A 22,683-nucleotide genomic window follows, 5' to 3' on the forward strand; every position below is an offset into this window, starting at 1 on the left:
TGTTGTTGCTGTTGTTGTTTAAAAAAAAAAGTTCAAAGACTCAGAAGATGAATGAGTCTCTATTACAGATGAGTAATTGAACTCGGAAAAACGGAACAATAGGCTTAGAGTCTATAACTCATAAAGCCAGGCAGAGAGTCAGCTACTGTGGCCTACGGTGCGTGGGGAGATAGCATGAGAGGAAGAAGTATCTGCTGAGTTAGGTAATGTACCAGGACAGAAGCCCAGAAAGAAAATGCCTGCTTGTTCTAGGCCACGGACAGTGTTCAGAAAAGGCAGGGGAGTGGGAGGCAGCGCACACCAACCACCCGAGAGCAGGCCCTTGTTTATCATGGCTTGCTGTCACCTATGGTAGAGCCCCTGCGATGGTTGCAGCACTAAAGATTCTAAAGTGTCCTCAGATCTTTGCGTCGACATACAGGAGGGTTTTGCTGTCAACAAACAATGACATCTTTAAGCAGGAGCTATCCGTCCACATGGTCTGGTGTCTCAACATTCCAGTCATAGCTCCATATTCAGTGGCCTCCGCCTGTTAGCTCCTACTGGTGAGCAGGAGGTCCTGAGAGCGTGGGGAAGCCTCCTGACCCCTTTTCCCTGTCTGGATTCCCATTAGTCCTGACATCATCCCGGGCTAGTGGACATCCATCCCATGGACATTTTTTGACTCACCAGGAAAGCCGGAGAACAGGAGAGTGTGGGTTTCAGGGGCCTCTGAGTCTGAGTTCCTCCTTGCCTGGCCTCCTATGGAGGAAGTGGGAAGAGATGGGGAAGCGAGGGCTATGTTCACTAGAAGAGTGTCTGCCCTGAGTCAGGTCTCACTAGTAGTCAGGGGAAGCTAGCGTGAGACCAGCACAGTGAGTCAACAACTCTTGTCAGCCTCACATTTTAAACACTGGGTGGGCTCAAAGAACAGGTGAGGGCCTGCACCAGTTTATAGCATTTCTCTTTAGAGTCCCGTGATGGGTCTTCACTGTCAGAATTTCAGGCCCACACAAACCTATTGTCTAAGCAACGGAAGTGTAGGAGACGTTGTGTGTGTACTTGAAGCCAGCTGTCACTTGAGGAGGCGGAGTTTTGTCACAGATGCATAGCCAATTAATTCTGTTGCCGTCTCAGATCTGTTTTCAAGGCAGATTGCTATGAGGAGGGCAAGCATGTATCAGGGACAGAGCAGCATGTTCAAAAGGAGAAAAGGCTGGAATGGAGCAGAATGGAGCGATGCGCAGGGCAGGCTCTGCACCCTCATCTGGGGGACCTGCATCTCTTCTGTTGTCCTCAAGTTGTTTGTGTTTGAGGCCAAGTCTGAGACTTATTTTATCATTTCTGCAGTAGCCCCTCACTTCCCTCAGCTAAGAACTCCCGGTCCCCCCACTGTCTCAGAGATCCCACACCGGTATGCTGTCTTTGCTTCTTACTTCCTGGGATCACAGGAGCTTCTGTGTTGAGCTGTCAAAAGCAGGTGTCCTCCTGGCCAGGCTGTCTGAAGTCACTAGGAAGCACCCGAGCCTGGAGGTTCTTGGCTTGATGCTCAGCCTTCTGCCTCCTTCAGATCCTCACAGTTACTATCATAAGATGACCATCTGTCATGGTTTGTATATGCTTGGCCCAGGGAGTGGCACTATTTGAAGGTGTGGCCCTGTTGGTGTGGGCTTTAAGACCCTCATCTGCCTGGAAGTCAGTCTTCCACTAGCAGCCTTCCAATGAAGATGTAGAACTCTCAGCTCCTCCTGGACCATGCCTGCCTGGATGCTGCCATGCTCCTGCCTTGATGATACTGGACTGCACCTCTGAAGCTCTAAGCCAGCCCCAATTAAATGTTGTCCTTATGAGAGCTGTCTTGGTCATGGTGTCTGCTCACAGCAGTAAAACCCTAACTAAGACACCATCCCTGGTTCTCCCTGCACACTGTTACAAACAGAACTTGTCTACAGCGACTAGGACTAGCTTGCATCTCTGTCTTCCTTCTGCTTATTTCACTGAAATGTTTCATACTGAAAATATATATATTTTTGAATGATTAGATGGGGGAAAATTGGGCAAACTGAAGATGTTTAACATGCAGAAGAGAGACTCAATTTCTTGGGAGGATTACATATTCAGCTTTGAGACAGCAAGAAATGCTTCATGATGCAGGGTCTGACAGTGTGTGTTCTAATTTATAATTTGATCTTTCTGACAGATGGGTTATGAATCTAATTGGACGATATAAACGAGTCTCGGGATCAGAAACGATAACCCCACGATGGGAACAGGATTACCATCTGCAGCCCATGGGCAAGCTGGGCTTGTTCTATGAGTATCTTGAAATGAGTAAGTTTTCTGTACATTGTGTTGGATATGTGTTGGAGTTGGAAAGCATCTGTCGCTGAGCCACAGAATTTAGTGCATTGAAGCGATATGAAGAGTGGTGTGTTTGTCGCTACCAGGATAAAATTATATGGTAGAGAAAAGTCAAAGCTTTCAGATATGATGGCTGGGTGTGGTTTTGTTAATGTTTATGTTGTTCAAAGCTAAGGATTTATTACTGGGCAATGAGATGGGATTTTCCTTGATGCCTGGCTTTACTGGGAGTTCTCAGGGTGTTCGCGCTGTGTTGTCTGTGACACTTTCCTGATTCAGTCAGCTTAGGCTCAAGTCCATGCAGACACTGTGATTGGCTGGGACATGATCACAGAGCCAGCCTGTGAGAGCTGCTCCCTCATAACAGGAGGAGTCTCTACTGACTTTCATACCTGGGTCCTGCCAGAGATGGCCTCTTGTTTCCTCCTTGCAGGGTGGTACCATGAGATGGAGACAGGGTACTGGCCTGGAGTGAGTTAGGACTTGGCACAGGTCCTGCCCTACCTCCCTGAATGTCCTGTACATTTGTGAATCACTTGCTTGGGCTCTTGTTTGTCATAGGTTATGTGTGGCTTTAAGCTCTGTTGCCTTTGATAGATGTATCTCAGAACAGGTTTCCTTTGAAAACACTAACCTTTCTATTGTGAATGACATGCTAAATCTAAAAGATGGCTAACTGTTCATGTATTCCGTATCTCTGCCCTTTCACCTAAACTTTACAAAGCATCACAATTATTTTTATTTTTATTTTTTTTAGGGTAGTGAGAACAGAAAAACAGGCATAAAATCTGACAGGCCTTACGTTTACACATAGCAGTTTGTGTCTTTTCTAGGGCATTGTTTCCTGCAGATAGTGGGTGGGTTATTAAATCACATTCTATATATCTTTTCAAAAATATGCATAATACCCAGGAATATCTGTTTGTCTGGGTGAGTAGACAGTCCACGTAGATAACTTTGTATCTGTTATCAGCCTGGGGTCAGATTTGAAGTTCTGTCTTTGCGTTTTATCAGGATGGGGTTTTATTAAGGCTGCAGCATCAGTGTGGCATGAAGTGTAAGTCAGGTGTATGTCCTAACTGTCTCTCGCCAGGGCCATTATCAGCAGCAATAATAGCACTCTGCTATAGAACGCTATCTGCCTGAGCCTCTCCCCACCAAAAAAAGACTTTATGGGAAGTTGTTCTTACCCCAATCAATTAGCTAAATGTATGGCTTTAAGAGGAAAACTACAGAGCCATGCTTTTGGGAAGAAAATCGGACTTTTAGAGTTTCATAGGCCTATTAGTTATAAACTAATTAATTTGGTCTCATCCTACCCTATAATATATATATGATATATTCTGTCATAACAGACTTTGAGATTTCTTACAATGCTTTATAGCCACCCCTTACCGCCACCCCAACAATTCCCAATGACTTAGAAAGCTTCCTGAGTTTCTGAGCAGAGACAGTCTGTCACTATGCAGTTAGTAACACGGTGAAATCTGTGTTTAGTGTTAAGCTGGGGGAGATACATTCTTCAGGACCCTTAGCATTCCTGTCTTATTTCCCTAAAAATAAATAGCCTTTGGGAGTGGCGTCGCTCCCACATGACCTTCACGGTGCTCTTCCATGTTTACCAGCAATGCCACTGTGCACCTTTCTTTAGGTGCCTTCCCACGGGTGTGCCCTTCCCCCTCCCAGCAGGTAGCCCTGTGCCTTCCACCAGCCACAGCTCCTTGCCTCTCCTTCCTTCTCACCGGCTCTTGAGGGACCTCTATAGATCCATTTAGCTCTTCCGTCTGCTTTGCTGCTCTTGGGGAGCTAGGCAGCCTTGATTCCCATAATCCTATGCAAGCATGAATGCCTCTCTCCCACCCCCTAAGCCCTTAGCACGTGTGCTTGGAATGTAGTACTCTCAGGCACATGCTGCCTTTGACACAAGTGTGCAACTGCTGGTCAATCCCACAGTTGCGATACTCCGCCCACCCTCAGTGCCCACTGAGGCTGTATGATCTTTGATTTTTGTTCTTGTTACTGCTGCTAGTGAATTTTTTTAAAAGTAAATTCCCCCATAATTTGAGATTGAGTAACTCTAGGGTATTAGCCAAAGATGCCTGGCAGAATCTTAGACTCTACCTCAGAAAACTTGAGAGGAACAGCTACTGATACGAACGTCTGGAAGCTGAAGATACCGGTTTTTGTTGTTGTTGTTGTTGTTTTGTACCTTGGGTCTACCTGTCATAGACACAGGTCTCTTGAGAATGTGGTGACATCATCTTCAGAGTTGGTAGGTGCCATAGCAGAGGGCACCGAAGCACTGGCGCTTCCATGTTTGTCCTGTTAATTGGACCCATCTCCAAAGCTAACTTTCCAAAACCATGAGAATCATGGCTATTTTCCTTTATTTCTTGTTGCTGTGTTAAAATACTCCAAGGAAAGCCATTTAAGAGAGGAAGAGGTTCATTTTCACTCACAGTTCAAGGTACTACAGTCCACCATGGTGCAGAAGTCCAGGCAGGGCGGGAGCCTGAAGCAGATGATCACACCACATCCACAGAAAGAGAGAGAGATGCATGTGTGGTAATGTTTACCTTTCTTCAACCATTGTATACAGCCCAGGGTTCCCTGCCCACAGCAGAGTCTCCTTACATCAATAAATGGAATCGAGATACTCCCCGACGGGCATGCCTATCTCCCAGGAGATTCTAGGTGCTGTCAAGGTGACACCACCAATCATTATAGTTGTAACAGTTACTCCATAGATACTTACTGTTGTGACTAGCTCAGCTTTGTAACATCACCCTGGCTCACCCCTTTTCTCCCTGTGACACTCCTACCAGATGGGCTGCACTCTCTAGAAAGGAGACCTGCTTTCTCCTTTGCCTCTCTTGTGTTCCTGTCCCCTACCTGCACTGAAGACTTCTAGTCCTTAAAGGACTGGCTTCCTAATGTGGCAGACACTCCCGTCTCTTCCTTCACTACCCAGTGTTGGGTGTACCACTGTGCCAAGCGCTGCACTGTTTGCCAGAGATACCAAGCTGAGATTCAGTGCATGCTCTCTAGGAGCTGGGCACACAGTAGATTGTGTAATCAAAGCCAAGCAGGACTTGGCCAAGCACATGGTGTTTGTGATTTTGAAAAGTGAGTGCGAGTATCAAAGGTGTGGTGAGGAAAATGGACACAACTCAGACTAAAGGAGAACTGGGCACCTTCGAAACCGCAGAGCGACTCCCTGGTTGCTTCTGATTATGTTGCCAAAGCATAGCTGAAGCAGAGGCTCGATGGCAGGGATATGGGGTAAACTATAGATATGTGGGATATGACCTCTGTGTGCATAGCTAGGGCTTGGGACTCATGAAAGAATGGGGCTCTATAGGAATATTGGTAAGGGAGAGAATTGTGTGCTGTTTTATTGAAGGTCAGATTATTCCAAAAGCTGACTGGTAGCTATTTTGGATGGGGTCTGTACTTGGTGGGAGGACGATAACTAGGTTACAGCAGCCAACGCTGATAGGGGGAAAGTGCATAAACAGAGGTCGCAGGCATGAGAAGAGAAATGGGGAGACAGGTTTGGTGAGCATTGGAGGGGTGACTCGGGGTAGATGAGGAGTAGAGTTTTTAAGACGCCTTCCAGGAGCTGGGATGTGTAAGCAGGAGGGGAGCTGGTGTGGAGATGCTCTGGTGTCTGTAGGACATCAGGATGGCAATGTCACCAGGGAAGGTGGGTGCCCAGGTCAGGCACTGAGGAGCCGAAGGCAAGGCCATGGGGGTGGATCAGGCATGCCTTGCAGGACTTGAGAAAGACTGCCAGAGTGTCGACGAGGCCCAGGCAGAGGAGGGAAACAGGTGGGAAACCCTAGCAGGGCTCTCTCTGCAGAGAAGGCTTTTGAGGATGCCAGCATTGTTCAGGTGAGATTGAAACATGGCAGACAGGTGCATAAGACAGGAGAGAAAGTCAAAGCTAAAACCCTGTAGATGCTACACCAGTTGGAAGCGGATGGAGCCCTGCGGGTAATAGTGTTTTAGAGGCTCGTATTTAATATATAACTTGCCTTTTTACGTTAAGTGAAAACAAATCAAAAGCCATCCCCATGGAGAGGGAGATGCCTGGTCCTGTCAAAAACTATCTGTCTAAATGAGCAAGGTCAGGAGCACTCTTGGGCTTTGGCATGGGCAGCCAAATTTGGGGGTGGGGGTGGGGAACTGCAGGAGTAGTTTTCTGTGCAGCAGTGAGGGTTTGTGAAATGCAGGGTTCAGAGGATAGGGCGAGTGGCAGAAAAGTGCAGTGCCACCATGAAGAACGTGTTAGAGAGCAATGAGGGCCTTCACCACGAGTGTTTTCTACCTTGCTAACATCTCCATTTCATTATTCTTCATTTCAAAGGGTGCTTACAAAGTTCTTCTCCCTGTTTTAAATCTTAATCCTTTTTGCAGTAAAAGCAATGAAGGCCCTAGCTTTTACAGTGATTTAGCCAGCTGTAGGAGAACCCCCTGGTTAGCAGACAGTAAGACCTTCTTCAAAACCTCCTGTTTAGCCGAGACCGTGTCTGCATGTACTAGAACCCAGTGCCGTGGTGAACTGGCCGTCCTCTTTCGATTCTTTAGCAGAGTGACCTACGTTGATTGTCAGTGTTGTTTTAACTGTTTGTTTGTTGCTGTCTCTTTACGTGTCTGAAATAGCCATAAGGAGTTTCTAGCTAGATTTGTGTATCCCCACATTGTGTCTAGCTGATTAAGACTCTATACACCCTGTCATTCATTCATTCATTCATTCATTTCTCTATAATAAGCATTAGTCTTAGCACTTAGGGTTAATTTACTCTAACAAAGTCTAGTTTCAGTCATAAATGGTATCATTTCTCTTTTGGACTTTTATTTCTGGCCTCTCCTGAACAGTCAAGATCCGGCTCTGCTACATTCTTACTCTAACACAGGGACTCCAATCTGTCCTTCCAGTAGGTTGGACACTGGTTGGTTTATCACAAGTCAGCTCTGACCCATTCTGCAGTCTCTTACTTGGCCTGGCCCAAGGCTGGCATGGATAGCTAGCAGTTTGAGAGATGCAGAGGCAGGCGTGGCTCCTGCCGCTAACACAGCTTGAGTCCTTGCCTGTCTGGCTTTCCTGATGCTGACCATGCCCACCTGGCCTGTGTGGCTTATCTCCTCTGGTAGGCTGGTCTCTCAGACCAGAAGCAGCAGGTGCACCACAGCCTTGCCCTTCTCCAGCAGAATGGAGCGCAAGCCTAGAAGAGTTGTCAGGTGACATCTTCTCCAGTCTTGGGCTCACTCACACCTGGGAGGGTGTCTTCCACAGCTCTGCTAGTAAGGTAGGAAGCACCTCAGAGAGGTTTCTTGGCTAGTTCTTTCGTCTTAATATCATTCTTCACCCTTCTCCACGGTAGAGTGTATCCATTCTCTATACCAAGTTCACACACATTTCAGATAGAGAGTAAAGGCCGAGTTACTGCTAGAATCTCTACCTTGTGGCCACACAGACTGACAAGGGTGAGGATGGCTGAATGTGTGCCTGCAACACACAGGTGATAAAGTCTCCGTCAGCCTGGCTGCACCCCCTCATTTGCTTGTCCCTAGCAGGCTTCCAACACCCTCTGAATATCGGCTTCCTTGGCACGCCTTTCTGTCTTCTCTCTGCTTACTAGATTCGTCCACTGTGTTCGTTTTTAAATCCCAAGCCCTGGGTCTGCTTCTCATAGTCTCTTAACAGGAAGAATGAGCAGTGTTCTCAGGTTGCCTCCGGCGTAGGACCAGCACGCAACCAACCGTGCTTGGCTTAAAAAGTTTCCAACATGTCATTTCTTTTGAGTGAATACACGTGTGGGAGATGAGCTGTCCATTTAGTCACCTTTCTTTAGATTTCATATTTATGTTTCGTATTCGTCCTGCCCGTGAGCACTGTTTTGTGATTGGCTGTGGCTGCTGTCTCCTCACTGGGGCGGGTCATTTGTTGGCCTCTTAAATCTCTTTATAAAGTAGAGGGGATTTACACTGTCCTCCCATCTGTCCTCCCCACCATGATGTATGTCCATTCCGTTGACAGTTATTCAGTTTGGGTTCGTCACTTTATTTGTGGCCTCTTTCCCACTGGCTCCCCTGCTGGCTCTGGTGAACAATATTTTGGAAATAAGAGTGGACGCGTGGAAGCTCACAACCCAGTTTAGGCGAATGGTGCCAGAAAAAGCCCAGGATATCGGCGCGTGGCAGCCCATCATGCAAGGAATAGCCATCCTGGCCGTGGTGACCAACGTGAGTAGCCTGGGATTCGCGGGTAGACCACCCAGTATTATCTTTATAGGTATGGGTGTTTTTGCCTGCGTGCATGTGGACCACATGTGTGCTTGGTGAGGCCAGGAAAGAGAGTGGAAACCACCCCCCATCCCGGAACTGAACTTTCAGGTGGTTGTAACCCCGCCAGGTGGGTGCTGGGAATAGAACCTGGGTCTGTTGCAAGAGCAGCAAGTGTTCTTCTCCACTGAGCTATATCTCTAGCGCTGGTAATGGCATCTAATTGTTATGCAACTGTCTTCTGCTACATTTTATTATTATTGCTTATTATTATTACTGACTCACCCCACCAGGACAGCCTGCAGAGGGGTCACTGTTTCTCTTCTGCCGATGTCTTTATCTAAAGAAACAGAAGAGCAATAGGAACTGAAACTTTTATTCATCTGTGACATAAAAACATCAGCAAAGAGTGCTCTTAAACACAGGCGGATACAGGTTCATTCCGAGTCAGAGCATCCTGAAAGCATTTCACCATCTATCACCACTATATATTCCAATGTATGTATATATATATATATATATATATGTATATATATATATATATATATATATATATATATACATCACATCTTAAAATATTAACTATGATGAAGGAAAAATTGCCCATCTTAACTATATGCTAGTCACCCTCTTGTCTCCAGGGAAACAAGCTCTTATGAGAGGTGGGGCAGTCCCAGCTGTGAGAGAAACCAAGTACAACCTGTGGAGGTTGTTTGCTTGGGCAGAGGCCAAGTGGCAGCTGTTCTTATGCAGAACAGTTCAACACCAGCCCATCAGAGGATCTCTTGCCTACAAAGGTCCTCAAAAAAACAGGGTTATTTCTGCCCTACTAATCTCGTCAGGCCCAGCTTCCCAAATAAAATGATTTTTCAATTTCCATTCCTTAAGCCACAATTTGCTGAGTCCCCCAGGAGCTCCTGCAAAGGCAGAAGAGAAAGCGGTCTCAGACAGTGCGCAAGGGAAGTGCGCCGCGAAGTCAGGCAGATCTGAGTTCCACTTCCCGCCACCACAGCTTGAGCCCTGTGATCTTGGCCCCCGCACACTGCCAAGCCCAGTTTTATATGTGTTAGATGAATGCCTCCGCACTCAGCATGGCTTGGGAAGCCACTGAGTTGCAGCGGCGGACACACGGAGCCCGGGTCCTCCTTCACACAGTCGCCGCTATTTGACTTCATTACCTGACATCATTAACTGTGGTTCCCTGAGGACTCTGACAGTCACCTCAAAAATCAGTCACCCTCTTGACTGGTTACAGTGAAACAAGTTAGCTGTCGCCCCATCCCCACCACTTTCCTGAATTGCGGGCAACCTATAGCTTTGAGAAACTGATAGATTCAATCAGTTTCCTCTCACCCAAAGAGCCCCTACCTTCAATGCCCACTGTGTTTGAAAATGAAGACTGATGTTTAGAGCCATGACAGCAAGGCCTTTCAAGTTCCAGAGTCACGAGAGCAGGGATCTGTCATAGCCAATATGCCACAGTACATTAGGCAGGGCGGGAATACGGACCCGGGTGCTTTAGGAAAACTTGAGGCACGAAGGTTTGAGACTAGAAGGGTTTTTTGTTTGACCTACAGAAAGGGAAAATTGGTGTGGTTCATGCACCTGATTCCTCAAGCATTTTGGCGTGATTCTGTCAGGCCTCTTCTCCCTTGATCCACACCATGGCTGTGCTCCATGAACACAGATGGAGGACTGACTGTGTGTGTGTTGTGTATGTCTGCACACCTCTGTGTGTGCATTCACGAAGACACACACCCACTGTCTAATTGTGGATTGTGGTTGCTGGCTACTTTTTTTATTATAATATACTCTAGCAAAGCCCCTCACTAGGTTGTGTCATTGGTTAAACTATTGACAACCCTTGAGCCCATATTGTTAGCATCTGTCACCCTGCTTATATAACCCTCCCCCAAAGTACTGTACATAATGTCCACAGCCTAATGTGTACAAAAGAAAGAAGAGAGGCCACCCTGGTAGGAGACACCAAGCAGGAGTGTGCTGTGAAGTCACTTGAGCTAAAAGCTGGCGGTTCCATAAATAAGCACAGCTGACATTGTTGTGCTGCGCCAGAGCATCTGCTATTGAAGAGCAATTTTAATTTATTTTGATAGAAATGGAACTTGTGTGCAGAACAGCATGGGAAATGAGGCAAGCTACACTATGTGTATTCCTGCAGCATAACTCAGAGTAGCTCAATTCAGGGGGAAAGGTACCTTGTCAGAAAAACAAAGATTTCTCCTCATGGTTGGAGTCTTTCTTCCTCCCTGAAGTATATCTCGGGTGATTCTGTTAAAAGATAGCATTGAGTTAAATGATACCAGGAAAATTTCATCTATTGAAATCTGGCACGAGACCAAATCTTCTTGTCTTACCTCCTGGCTGACAGGCAGATGTGTGTGTGTGTATGTGTGTGTGTGTCTGTGTGTGTGTGTCTGTGTGTTTGGGTGTGTGTGTGTGTGACAGGCAGACACTCTTCATATCACAGACATCGAGGGAGCTGGCTCAGGTAGGGAAAAAGCCCCGAACTGTTTTCTTGCTTTGCCCAAATCTTGTTTGTTAGTTTGTAGTCTCACTGCAACTAAACCGTCTATGTCCAGATGACTACTATTAAAAATCACTTTGAGCCAAAACACATGTCTGTTCTTGGGCTTCAGTTAATGATTGGCCTAACGTGGATACAATTTCCCCTTTGTCCCTGCAAGCCGTTTCATATACCAGAGTCAAAGCCTCCCATTAAAGCTCTTTGGGGAAGGTGCACGTAGTTCTAAATAGGCTTTTGTCCCAGTACACTTCTGCCTGGCATAGACACAGGCTCATAACTGGCCCATCTATTCCTTCTATGCAGGAACTTACTAAGCTGTTTCCAGTGATAATTTATGGTTTCAGTACTTTATCCAGCTAATCTTCTGGAAGCTTGGATGCTCAGATACTAGGTGTTAGAAAGCTAGCTTTGTTTCCTGACTGAGTGAACGGAACAAACCCAAGGTAGTTTATCAGGCCATGGATTGTCTAAGTAAGTCTAAGATAGCGAGACAGAGGGAGACGTTTAGAGACCATTATATAACCAGGGATCAGGAGAGTGTGTAAGTGATCTTTATTTTTTTTTTAAATCAGTTTCATATAAAGTCTTTATTCAACAAATGAGTTCGATGGTGCAAGGTTATCTTCATAATACTGACCTTAGTGTTTATATTACAAAGCGTTCTAACTGTAAACCGTCCTGGTTCTATGAAGAAGCGCTCTGAGGTTTAAGTGGATGTTGTAACTTTGATCAGCACTGATGTACACACATGATACACAAGCCAGTCCCGCTCTTCTGCTCTTCATGGTGCCCCAGTATAGTCATACATTGTTTCATGTATTTCAGAGGCAACCAATGGTCCTTTCAACCTTCCCTTAGATTAGAAGACCTCCCAACGTGTCTTCTACTTGAAATATGTATAATCCCACCGAGAGATACAACTTGGTGGAAACCACAGTTCTGCCATACAGTGAACCATAGCTGCCACCCTAACATTCCTCTCTTCTTTTCCCCAATGTAGGCCATGATCATTGCCTTCACATCAGACATGATCCCCCGCCTGGTGTATTATTGGTCTTTCTCCATCCCTCCCTATGGGGAGCACACTTACTACACCATGGACGGCTACATCAACAATACTCTCTCTGTCTTCAACATCACGGACTTCAAGAACACAGACAAAGAAAACCCATACATTGGGCTTGGTAACTATACCTTGTGCAGGCAAGTTTTGATTCACCTGTTTTAAAAATGTACCTCATCTTATAAAAAAAGCTTTCGGTGTGTGGGATAAGATTCTAACTGGTAGCGTTTAAGTCTGTGATAAAGAGACAGTTTTCACAGTGCTTTCATTTTAGTAACACTCAAAAAGATTAAGAGATTAATGAAGAGCAATGGTAGGGCCTATAAACCAGATTTGGAAAGGTGTTCAGATGGGCACATCATAAGGATGGAGGAGAAAGCCTGGCACGTCTCAGAAATGGAGAGAGCTAGCTGAGAGATGTACAGATTCAGGTCATTCTGTTCCAAGACTGCCTTGTGAAGCTGAGGAACACAGCTCGGTTGTTCTTACCAAGCCTGCTCAAAGCATAAAACCAGAAGTGGTGGTGTATGCCTGTAACCCCAGCACTAAGGGGTAGATGGCTACAGGTAAATTGTTTCCAGTGGAGGCTAAGCTGAGATACATCGTAAGCTCAAGACCAGCCTGGGATACATCGTAAAAGTCTATTTCAGTAAAATAATAATAGAAGAAGAAAGATCTGGGTAGGCTGTAGCTCAGTAGGAGAGACCACAGCCCCAGGTTCCATCCCCAACGGTGCAATGAAGAGAAATGAGACAGTGTTAAGATTCATGGACACCCTAAACCTAATGGTGACACACTGGCACCTCAGTTAGCAATGACATAAAGGTGCATGCGGTAAGGGGTGTCAAGTACTCTGCTCTGGTGGATGGGAAGGTCAACTATGGATAGAGCGCACTAGCTCACTTACCAGTTGGTAGTTTGTTGACCATGTAGGTCATGCAGATTTATTTTCTCTATTACAGTTTCTTAAACCCAAATTCACTTAATTCAACTGCTCAGAGCCATTCTGATTTAGATTTCCAATATCACAACCAAGAAGTCAGATAAGGCCAAGACAACTGACTGTGCAGAATGCTGATCTCAGCAATTATGTTCCTGTATGTTTAATACTTCATGGTCAGGGAATTAGAAACAGGCTGGGTGAAAACCCTAAGTTAACCAGTATACGGTACTGGATGGTATGACCCAGTCAGCTCCCCAAGATAGCTAAATTGTTTTATGTCTTCTCAGAAAGCAGGGATAAAGCCTTGGGGGAAACATAAAAACATTGTCACTTTGTAAAGACATGTCCTGTTTTACCCAGGTGGGGTCTGTCATTTTCTGCTTCCATGCTCCATAAGATAGTCCTGATGATTTTCTTCCAGTATTTGATACCACGTTGAACTTGAGGTGAAATGAATGTGATACCTGCTTTAAAAATTACTGCGTCGAAGATGACTCTGGTTTTAAGTCAGGCCCTTGTTAACAATATCCATCAAGAAGATGTGTCTTCCTAACGTGCCTGGTTGTGTTTCCAGGTACCGTGACTTCCGAAACCCACCTGGGCACCCACAAGAGTATAAACACAACATCTACTATTGGCATGTGATTGCTGCCAAACTGGCCTTCATCATTGTCATGGAGGTAAGAGAAGTGGGCTCTGAGACAGGCTATGGGTCGTGCACATCCGTAAGCCATCTGTGTCCCTTTAAGTATTGCCAACTTTCTTCAGTGTATATTAGGGCGTGAACTAATCAGATTTGGCCTGAGAATAGATGGTTCCTAACACTGAATGAAATAGCTGTCTGCTTTAAATGTTAAAAAGCATGACCATGTCAAGGGAGACTCGGCCCCATTTAATACAGTATTCATTGAGTGCCTTTGTACTTTGGGGCACACCGAGAGGCATGTTGGATTGTGAAAGGCCTCTGCCCATGGAGCTATGATGCATCTGTGTTCCATGCAGCTGCTGCATGGGGCACACCAACCCCTTACAGTGCTTCTCTCTCTAAAGTTAGCGCTGAGAAAATGACACGGCTGTAGAGTGTCAGCCGATCTAGCCAATGTCTCAGAGGGTGTTACTAGGAACAAACTAGGGAGCCTATTTGTTGTGCAAAGACAGACATCAGCCCTCACTTGTTTAAGTTACCCTAGGTACATCTTCTGTCCTGTGTAAAATTCTGAGGCTTTGCAATCAGATTCAAAAAAATAAAAAAAATAAAAATAGAAGACTAAGAATATGGGGGAGGGAGAAGAGGAACACTTTCCATAGGAGACAAAAGGTGTCAGCCACGGAACAGAAAGTACAGCACACGTCATAAAGGACAATGCAGCTCACCAGAGACAGGGGGCAGAGGGAAGGCCAACAGCTGACAAAGAAAACTAGGATTAGAATGAGGGAGGGCTCTCCACAGAAACTGTGGGAGCCAGAAGCAACAGTTCTAGAACTTCAGCCTGCTAACCTAGAAATAACTGAGTTCTTTTTTTTAACACTGGTGAGCCACAGGCCCTTACAGAGAGCAATAATAAACTGAGAGAACACAGAGGAGGAACCCTTCCCGAACTCCTGGGAGGCTGGGATAGCCTAGATCAGTGGTCCTCAACCGAGCACTAAGTACCAGTCAGTAGCAAAATGACACGTAGGAAGCAGCAGCAAAATGTATGGTGGGGCAGGTGCTAAGACTACCTACCAGAAATAGTGTTTTCCAATGGTCATGACCCACAGGTTGAGAACCACTGTCCCAGATCCTAAACTCACAAACAGTCATAGGCACAGAGAAGAAAACTGTCTGACACAGAAGTGCGTCTTTATCTCAGCACGAAGGAGGCAGAGGTGCTTGGCCCCTGTGATTCCCAGGCCAACCAGAACTACACTGAGAGGAGAAAGCCTAAAAAAACAACAACAAAAAAAAAACCCAACTGTAACAAGAAAAGGAAAACTAAGACTATTCGTGCTGCCTCATGAATACAGAGGTCCTGGTAGACTGCATAAACTGAACCCACAGGGTATTTTTAAAAGATGGCGTCACACCCTATTGGCTTTGCCCTGCGAATGTTACCAGCCTCTATACAGATGAGTTTGGAGGAGATGAATCTTACCATCTTCTGTTGCACTCTCTTCCTTCGCAACTGTTGCTACATCTGCTGTGCTCAGCAGCTCCGCTCTGTTGCTCTTCCCCAACTGAGGTCAGGGTCCCTAAAGGCATGGCAGTGTTTGCTTCCCACTCCCCTCCCACTCCTCCCTCCTCTCCAGTCATTTCCTACTTCCTAAGTCATCTATCCTGCTCTGCATATGGTGACCATAATGTCTGTCCTGTGGCGAATTCCTTGAGCAGCATCTCTGCCCACATGTTACCCAGCAGTGAACACCAACACCGGCCAGCCTCTCATTCTTCCTCAAAGCCTGCCCCCTGGCTTCAGGAAAACGATTATTTAGTGTTTTAAAGCAGGAAAAAAAGTCTAGGAAAGTTAGAACACTAAAGGGGTCCATTCAGCAAAAAGAAGTAACAATTACAAAAAGAAGTAACACTATATCGCCTATAGTATCAAAAGTCTATCAGTGTGCTTCAGAGGAGAAGCTGCAGAGGGAGGAGTTCAGCCTTCAGCTGCAAACAGGTCATCTCTACCCAAAACAAACAAGGAACTGCGCTCTAGACAAGGTGGCCCCCACTGATGTCCACAGGACATTGTGCCTGTCTGGGGTAACGCACACATTCCTCTCCACAGTGGAGCACCCTGCCAGGGCCCGTCACATGGGAAGCTGCAAAACAAATCTCAGCACATGCTTAAAAATTAAAAATTAAAATCCTAACTAGTGGCTTTTCTGCGTACGGTGCAATTAGATGAGACATTTCGGAAAGCACACATGTGCACAGAAATTAAACGGCATCTTCCAGAGCAACTGGCAAAGCAGTAGAGATATTAAGAGAGGATATATAATTTTTTTTTAACTTTTTAAACAAATGATAGTGGAAATAAACATGCCAGAACATTTGGAATACAATGAAGGCAGTATTGAAGTACATTTTTTATCTGTGGTCACATCGGTTTAGCAGGAAAAACCCAAATAGCCCCAAGGATGAGAAAAAAACGAGTGTCTCTTCTCAGTGTGAGCTCAGTGCCGCCAAAGCTTTCTGTTTGTTAACTCCCTAATGTCCGTGTGTGTTCTCACACACACTCTAGGCTGCCCCGGTCTCTCTCTGTTCTACAGTCTCCTCCTCTGTGCTATGACATCTTCATCTAGCCAGTCTCACAGGACCCTTCCCACCCCTCTTCCTTTTCTCTCACCCCCCACATTCAAGCCTATTGGCTTTTTCCCTCAATAGTAGACCACTGACCCCTTCTGAGTCTTGCCTACTTTCACCAAGTGTTGGCTAGCTTTGTATTGCAATGCTGGTAGGTTCACTCTGGCTGATAGTCTCCATCCATGGTCCCCTCTTGCTTTGGGCCTCTACCGAGGTAGCACCCCAAACCAGGAGAATGCTATGATGAGGAAGCTTCTCCCTTCACAGCAGCCATTGTGTCCCCTACAAGCACACAACATCATAGCCTAACCTCCTGCTAAACCCCTTCCCCATCACCAGCTGGAAGTCAACCTTCAACACAGGGCTTTGGATAAACCAAGATCCACCAGGCCAGAGCCACTGTCATTTCTTGCCCAGCTGGGCCCTGGTCTCTACCTGGAAACGACTGAGTTCTGACCTTGGAATAAAAGCCAGAGTCCCTGTCGTGGTGTGTCCAGCCTTGTCTGTGGCTCTCACTATGGATTCTCCTTATAGCCTCATCACTTGAGATCATGTTCTGGAAGCTTCCCCTGCTCTGACTCTGCCCTCCTGATACCTCCATGGCTCATTCCCTCGCCCCTTTAACTCTTAGCTGGGTTGTATGTGTGCAGACTGCACTGGGTAAAGTGTCTGTACTGCGTTCAGCATCCTGTTGCACTCCATGGGGGTTGCACCATTCTAGGTTCTCCCAAAGCTCTAAGCAATGCTTGATACTAAGTACAACCCATTCTTCTTCCTCTCCTCTCCTCCTCCACTCCTCCCCCTCCCTCCTCCTCCTCTTCATCACTCCCACCCCCTCTCTTTAAGTATCTTACAGCAATTCATCTATCTCTCTTTTATACATGAAACATATGTAGCCAAAGGGGCTTTGGAACAGTGACTAACAAATGCTTAAGGGAGACCAAAGTCAGGGTCCATTTGAAATTCAGAAATCGGTAAAAGAAGAAAAGTGAGATCTCACCAAGTGCTGAGACGGAGCACAGCCGAAACTGCCCCAGCTGCTGGAGCAACCTAAGCAGGTGCCACCGCTCCAGAAAGAACTCTGTCATCCTGTAGAACTGGACATTCGATTGGCCAAGGGTCTCAGCAGCGCCCCCTATGGGTTCCAGCTCTTTATAAACCTACGGAGACCATTCGCTACATATTCACAACAGCACTGTTAATATGAAAACTGGGAACCATCCCAATGCCTAACAGTAGCGGAACGTACATGTTACAGCGCACTCACTGGGCGTATTACACACAGTGAAAGTAACCATAGTGAGCCAGCTATGGACTTGGCACTAACAACTTTAGAAACTAGTTTTGAATTTTAAAAAGGTATTTTCCCAAAGGCTATCTAGAGGGGTGGGAGAGATGACCTGGCAGTTAAGAGTACTTGCTGTTCTTGCAGAGGATCTGCGACAGTTCCCAGCCCCCACATGGCAGCTCACAGCCATCTGGAGCTCCAGTTCCAGGGGCTCCGATACCCCTTTCTAGCATCCATGGGTGTCGTACACACATGGGACACACACACAGGGAAAACACATAGAAAGTAAGGCTGTTTTTGAAATACTGTCGAGTACTATTATAAAGCTCAAATCAAGATTAAATACGTATTGGTGGACACATATATATTTTGTTTTTTGTTTTTTCCTTTATAGTAACATCGCATATAGGATAGTACCTTTGTGAAAGGAACAGAGAATTAGGAAATACAACAGCACTGTCAGGGGTCTGGGTTTTAACTTAATGGACAATTTGGGGGAGTTCATTTTATTATTTTTTGTTTCACTACATCGTCCAGACTGACATCGGACTCGGTCTCCCGTGTGCTGGAGTGGTAGTCTGTAGTATGTGGATGAGAACACACACAGTCAGGTGGACTCCTCGCTCATGCTAAAGGAACATGGTACATCTGAACACTCACAGGTCACTCCTTTTTATCCTGTTGCTTTGAGACTGAAGGGCCACGGTGTCTACCCTGTCCAGACGCACCGTCATAATGACAAGAGTAAAGCTCGGGGACTCGGCACCCCTCTGACATGGTCTTCTCTCTTCCTTGCAGCACATCATCTACTCTGTGAAGTTCTTCATTTCCTATGCAATTCCGGATGTGTCCAAAAGCACGAAAAGCAAGATCAAGAGGGAGAAATACCTCACGCAGAAGTTGCTTCACGAGAGTCACCTCAAAGACCTGACCAAAAACATGGGTCTCATCGCTGAGAGAATAGGAGGAACGGTTGACAACAGCGTGCGGCCAAAACTCGAATGAGTGGGAGCTTTAGGCCCAGAGAAGCACTTTAAAGATAATTAGCTGTCAAACGTGTGTGAAGCACTAGAGAGGATGGCGTTGGAACTCCTAGGCAGGCGGAGTCTTCCCCATGCCCATTTCTGCCTGTGTCGTCTTCCAGTTTCAGCTAGCAGTGTGGGAACTGGAGAACAGAAAACCGATCAGGCAGAGCCTAAAACCACCTACCTGGAGGTCCTGAACATCTCCCTCTTTTGATAAATTGGAATTTTAGTAACAGGAAAAAAAGCCCCGAGGTGTGCCCAAGTTCTCCCCGGGACCTTGCTTTTCTGACCTCACGTGTGCAGAGCTCCTTTTCTGTGCTTAATTTTGCATTTTGCCAAATCTATCCCAGACCTATTTTGTCCGGACAGCACCATCACCAAAGACCAGGCAGACCTCAGCCTTAATCGCCTCTGTGTTATCCACAATAGCCAGCTCAGGATTGAGTTTGGATGCTGTGTTAGGTCCCAGGTAGACTCAAGAGTTCACAGTATTTCAGTGTCTTACTGTACACTCCAAGGAAGGAGACTCCACTGCGTATGAAACAGCTTCTGTACCATTTCAGCCTCTATTTCCACCTCCAAGAAATACTCGTCTTAGGTTGGCATGAAGATGGAGGGTATTGAATGAAGAAGCCTGTCCCTGTTACTCCACGGTGACACTTGCTCTCTAGCAATACTCCCAGCATGCTCTGGGTCTGACCAATGTTGACTGGCTTTCAGATCTTAAGGGAGTAAGATGAAAAGGTAGCAGCCCTTGTTGATCTGAACAGTTAATTTATCTCTTCTTGGTAGATGATAATCAAATGATTGTAACTGTCTCGTCCTCAGCATCATGGGCCGGGAAGCCCATCCACTTCATGAGAATGGACTTAGCAGATGCAGAAAGGTGGCACTACCAATCACCAAGCGCCTTCTGCCTTGCTCGCTGAAAAAAGGCTGGTGGCCTGACGACACTGGGCGTAGTCAGAGCAACAGCCAGCTACCCAATCACTAGCCATATCCTGTGATTCCCTCTGTGGCCGATGTCACTCACTGGGAACCCTACTGACTTCTCTGCTTGCCACGGTGACCAGCTTCCTTGCCCGGCTCCGTCCATTTCCTAGGCCTGCTAACTCATTTGTAATCACAGCTCTGCTGGAGACAAGTCTACCCAGATTGTTGCCCTTTGAGGAAAGAAACCCTGGGTTGAATTTGAGCCCCAAGCCTCCTCTCAGGCCATCAGGGGGTTATGGGAAAGGCTGGTTTATCTGCTGGTGGCTTGCTTCGAAGCCTCAGCTTCCTAGTGCCTTGCCCACCCTGTTGCTTGGCTGAGCAGTCTCTCTGCAGCCTGTGCTCCGCTTCTCCTCCAGTCCATCTGGAGGAGACATGGCGATACCTCGCACCCTTGACTGATCACGGAGGTCAGTGCTGGGTGAAGAAGGGAGGACCTGCCTCACACTGATTGGGGATCGGGCCGCTGCTGACTGGATGGGGGTGGAATGCCTCGGTGCCTAGGAGCCAAGAAAGTGAACGATTTTAGAGACTGCCTTCTCAACGCCCGTGGTATCAAATGCCCACCATAAATGATTTACTAGAGAATCAAGAATCAACATGATTAATCAAAGCAGTGTTCTGGGCTTTTGAGTAGCCCAGGGGGTCAGTGTGGGAGTATTTCCCCTTCTCCCTTGTACTGGGAGTCCAGGGCCCACCATACAGTGTCTATCTGTGCTGAGATAAAAATGACTGCCTTCCTCCCTGAGGGATGTTCTCATTGCACAGCTAAAACCAAGTGCCACTCCTTACCCCAACCCCCAGACTGCCCTGGAGTGCCCTGCTCCCTCTGTTACCTCTTTTCCAGAGCCTGTGCTCACTTGCTAAGGACAGGAAAGTGCTCCCACGCCACACCATAGAAAAAGGGACTCTTCCTTCGTGTAACTCCTCCCTTCCTCTCTTTGTACACACAGAGAAAAAATGTCCAATAAAAAGTGCATTTCTTCATTTATATCCCCCAGCCAAGAACTCCCTTCACAAAGTAGAAAGTACCACTGTGGACAGAAGGAGGAGGAAAAAAAAAACTTACTTTTCTGAAAGGAGCACCCATGGCATCTGATGCTACCAGAATGCTGAACGACAGCAAGGTTGCTGTGAGCTGTAGGTTCCCAATGGCATCAGTGTCATTCCTGTGAGGCCTGTGCCAAGTTGGTGATGGATAGGAACAGGCGACACCTTTGGTGGCAGTGAGGTAGACCCCAGGCCCAGGAAAACCAAGGGCATGACTGTGGCCACCCACCTGTCTAGCATGAGCCACTAGAGAAGTTCCATCCTTTTGTAATGCCTTTGCATTTTAACGGATTAATGCGGTAGGCCCAGTACTCAGGGGATTTTTCTTTAAATGTTCCTCGGATGTTTTAGGTGTTCCAATAGAAGTAGAAGACCACAATTTTTCTTGAAATTGAGGCCGTCTGGTAACGAGTTTGTCAAGGTTTCCCCTTTTCAGGGCACGTGGGTCTTGAGTTTCATAGGACATCCATTTGTGATGGGGGCAGAGCAGGGTGAGTTGGCCATACAGGTCTTCTGTGCTCCTTGTGTTCATTCCTGCGATGTTTGAGAAGTGGAGACAGTGCAGAGCTCAGCTGAAAAGGGACTGAGATCCGTGATGCTTCCCGTACACTGTGTCCCCAGTGTAATGTTTGTAACTGATGTCTGTTAATTTCTATGCATTTTAATATTTTTTAATTAATGAGCATTTTAATAAAATCAGTTTTACAAACAATACTGTGGCCTAACGAGGTTTAATAAGTGTCTTATTAATGTTTTTAAAGGAACAGGTTTCCGAGGTTTGCCAATTACTGGTTATGTATCGCTTAGATGATGGGTGTGCACTTCTGTCTAGAGTATATCTAAAATGACGTTACATGGCCTTTCAGCCAGGGTAAATGCTGTAAATCCAGGTGAGCTGAAGACCTTCTCACCTGCTCACCAGCCCAGGTACCCTAGAGTCACCGATGAGATGACACCCCTTTGTCAATAACCCTCTTTGGGTCTCACTGTGTAGCTCAGGCTAGCCGCCTCTCGAGCTCTGAGAGGACACGTGAGCCACACACCTGGCTCTTGAGTGCATTTTAGAACAGTCCTAATAGGGAACCTTCTCTTCTACACACTGTAAGCAAACAGTTAGCTACAAGTTTACTTCTAACGCAAAGCACCCCCTTCCCAACCGGGAGCACCTCAGTACTGACCAAAAGATGCAAATTCTCCAACGTGGTTCCAGAGACTTGTGCATGTGAAAATGTAAATGTTTTTAAAATAATCTTCAGAAGACAAGGTGGCTCTTTTTTTTTTCTTCACAGAAAAGCCAAAGTAACAGGTGTTTAGGGGACACAGGAGGTGACTGGACCCTTAAGGATTGAGAAGTATAGGCATGGTATCACCTTGGTTTCAGACCAGGCAAGGGAAAGGAGGCCTGTGAATTAATATCTCAGTAAGTCAGATTAACACACACACACACACACACATAGTCACAAAGCCTCAACAGGGAGAAAATATGTGACCCCCAAACCAAGCTGTTGAAATAACCTGTTCAAACAAGGAAAAGGGGAGAGAGGGAGGTGGAGGGGAGAGGAGAATGAAGGCATTCAGAGCCTTTGGAAACAAACCTGCATTTTAAGCATACCACAGCCCCGACCTATCTTGAAAGGAGACAATATCCAAATTTGGACAGATTTAGGAGTCAGACCTCTGCGTATCCCCATGTCTGGGACTCCACAGATATTCTACCACACAGGCTCAGTTGATGGTTGCTCTGTGAGCCAGACTTGACTTGGAGTGACTGTCACAGGCCAACTCTTATGGTGTGAATATCAAATGTCTCCTACAGGGCTATTTATTGAATGCTTGGTCACCAGCTAGTGGCAGTATTTGGGGAGACTGTA

At 46.4% G+C, this 22,683-nt stretch overlaps 1 protein-coding gene across 3 annotated transcripts in view; it reads left to right on the forward strand.

Moving 5' to 3' along the window:
- Ano6 (anoctamin 6) overlaps nt 1-21,524 on the forward strand; it is a 186,218-nt gene extending 164,694 nt beyond the window's left edge. For 2 of the 3 annotated variants that reach the window (XM_021183694.2, XM_021183693.1), the window contains 5 exons: nt 2,180-2,310; nt 8,384-8,589; nt 12,174-12,376; nt 13,754-13,859; nt 18,546-21,524. In XM_021183694.2, coding sequence (XP_021039353.1) covers nt 2,180-2,310; nt 8,384-8,589; nt 12,174-12,376; nt 13,754-13,859; nt 18,546-18,752 — 853 coding nt within the window. In that variant the 3' untranslated portion in view covers nt 18,753-21,524. The remainder of the gene's footprint in view (nt 1-2,179; nt 2,311-8,383; nt 8,590-12,173; nt 12,377-13,753; nt 13,860-18,545) is intronic. The other variant, XM_029469721.1, reaches the window with a different exon arrangement.
- Nucleotides 21,525-22,683: the final 1,159 nt, after the last annotated feature.

The sequence above is a fragment of the Mus caroli genome, chromosome 15, assembly GCF_900094665.2.
Source record: "Mus caroli chromosome 15, CAROLI_EIJ_v1.1, whole genome shotgun sequence".
Lineage (NCBI taxonomy): Eukaryota > Metazoa > Chordata > Mammalia > Rodentia > Muridae > Mus > Mus caroli.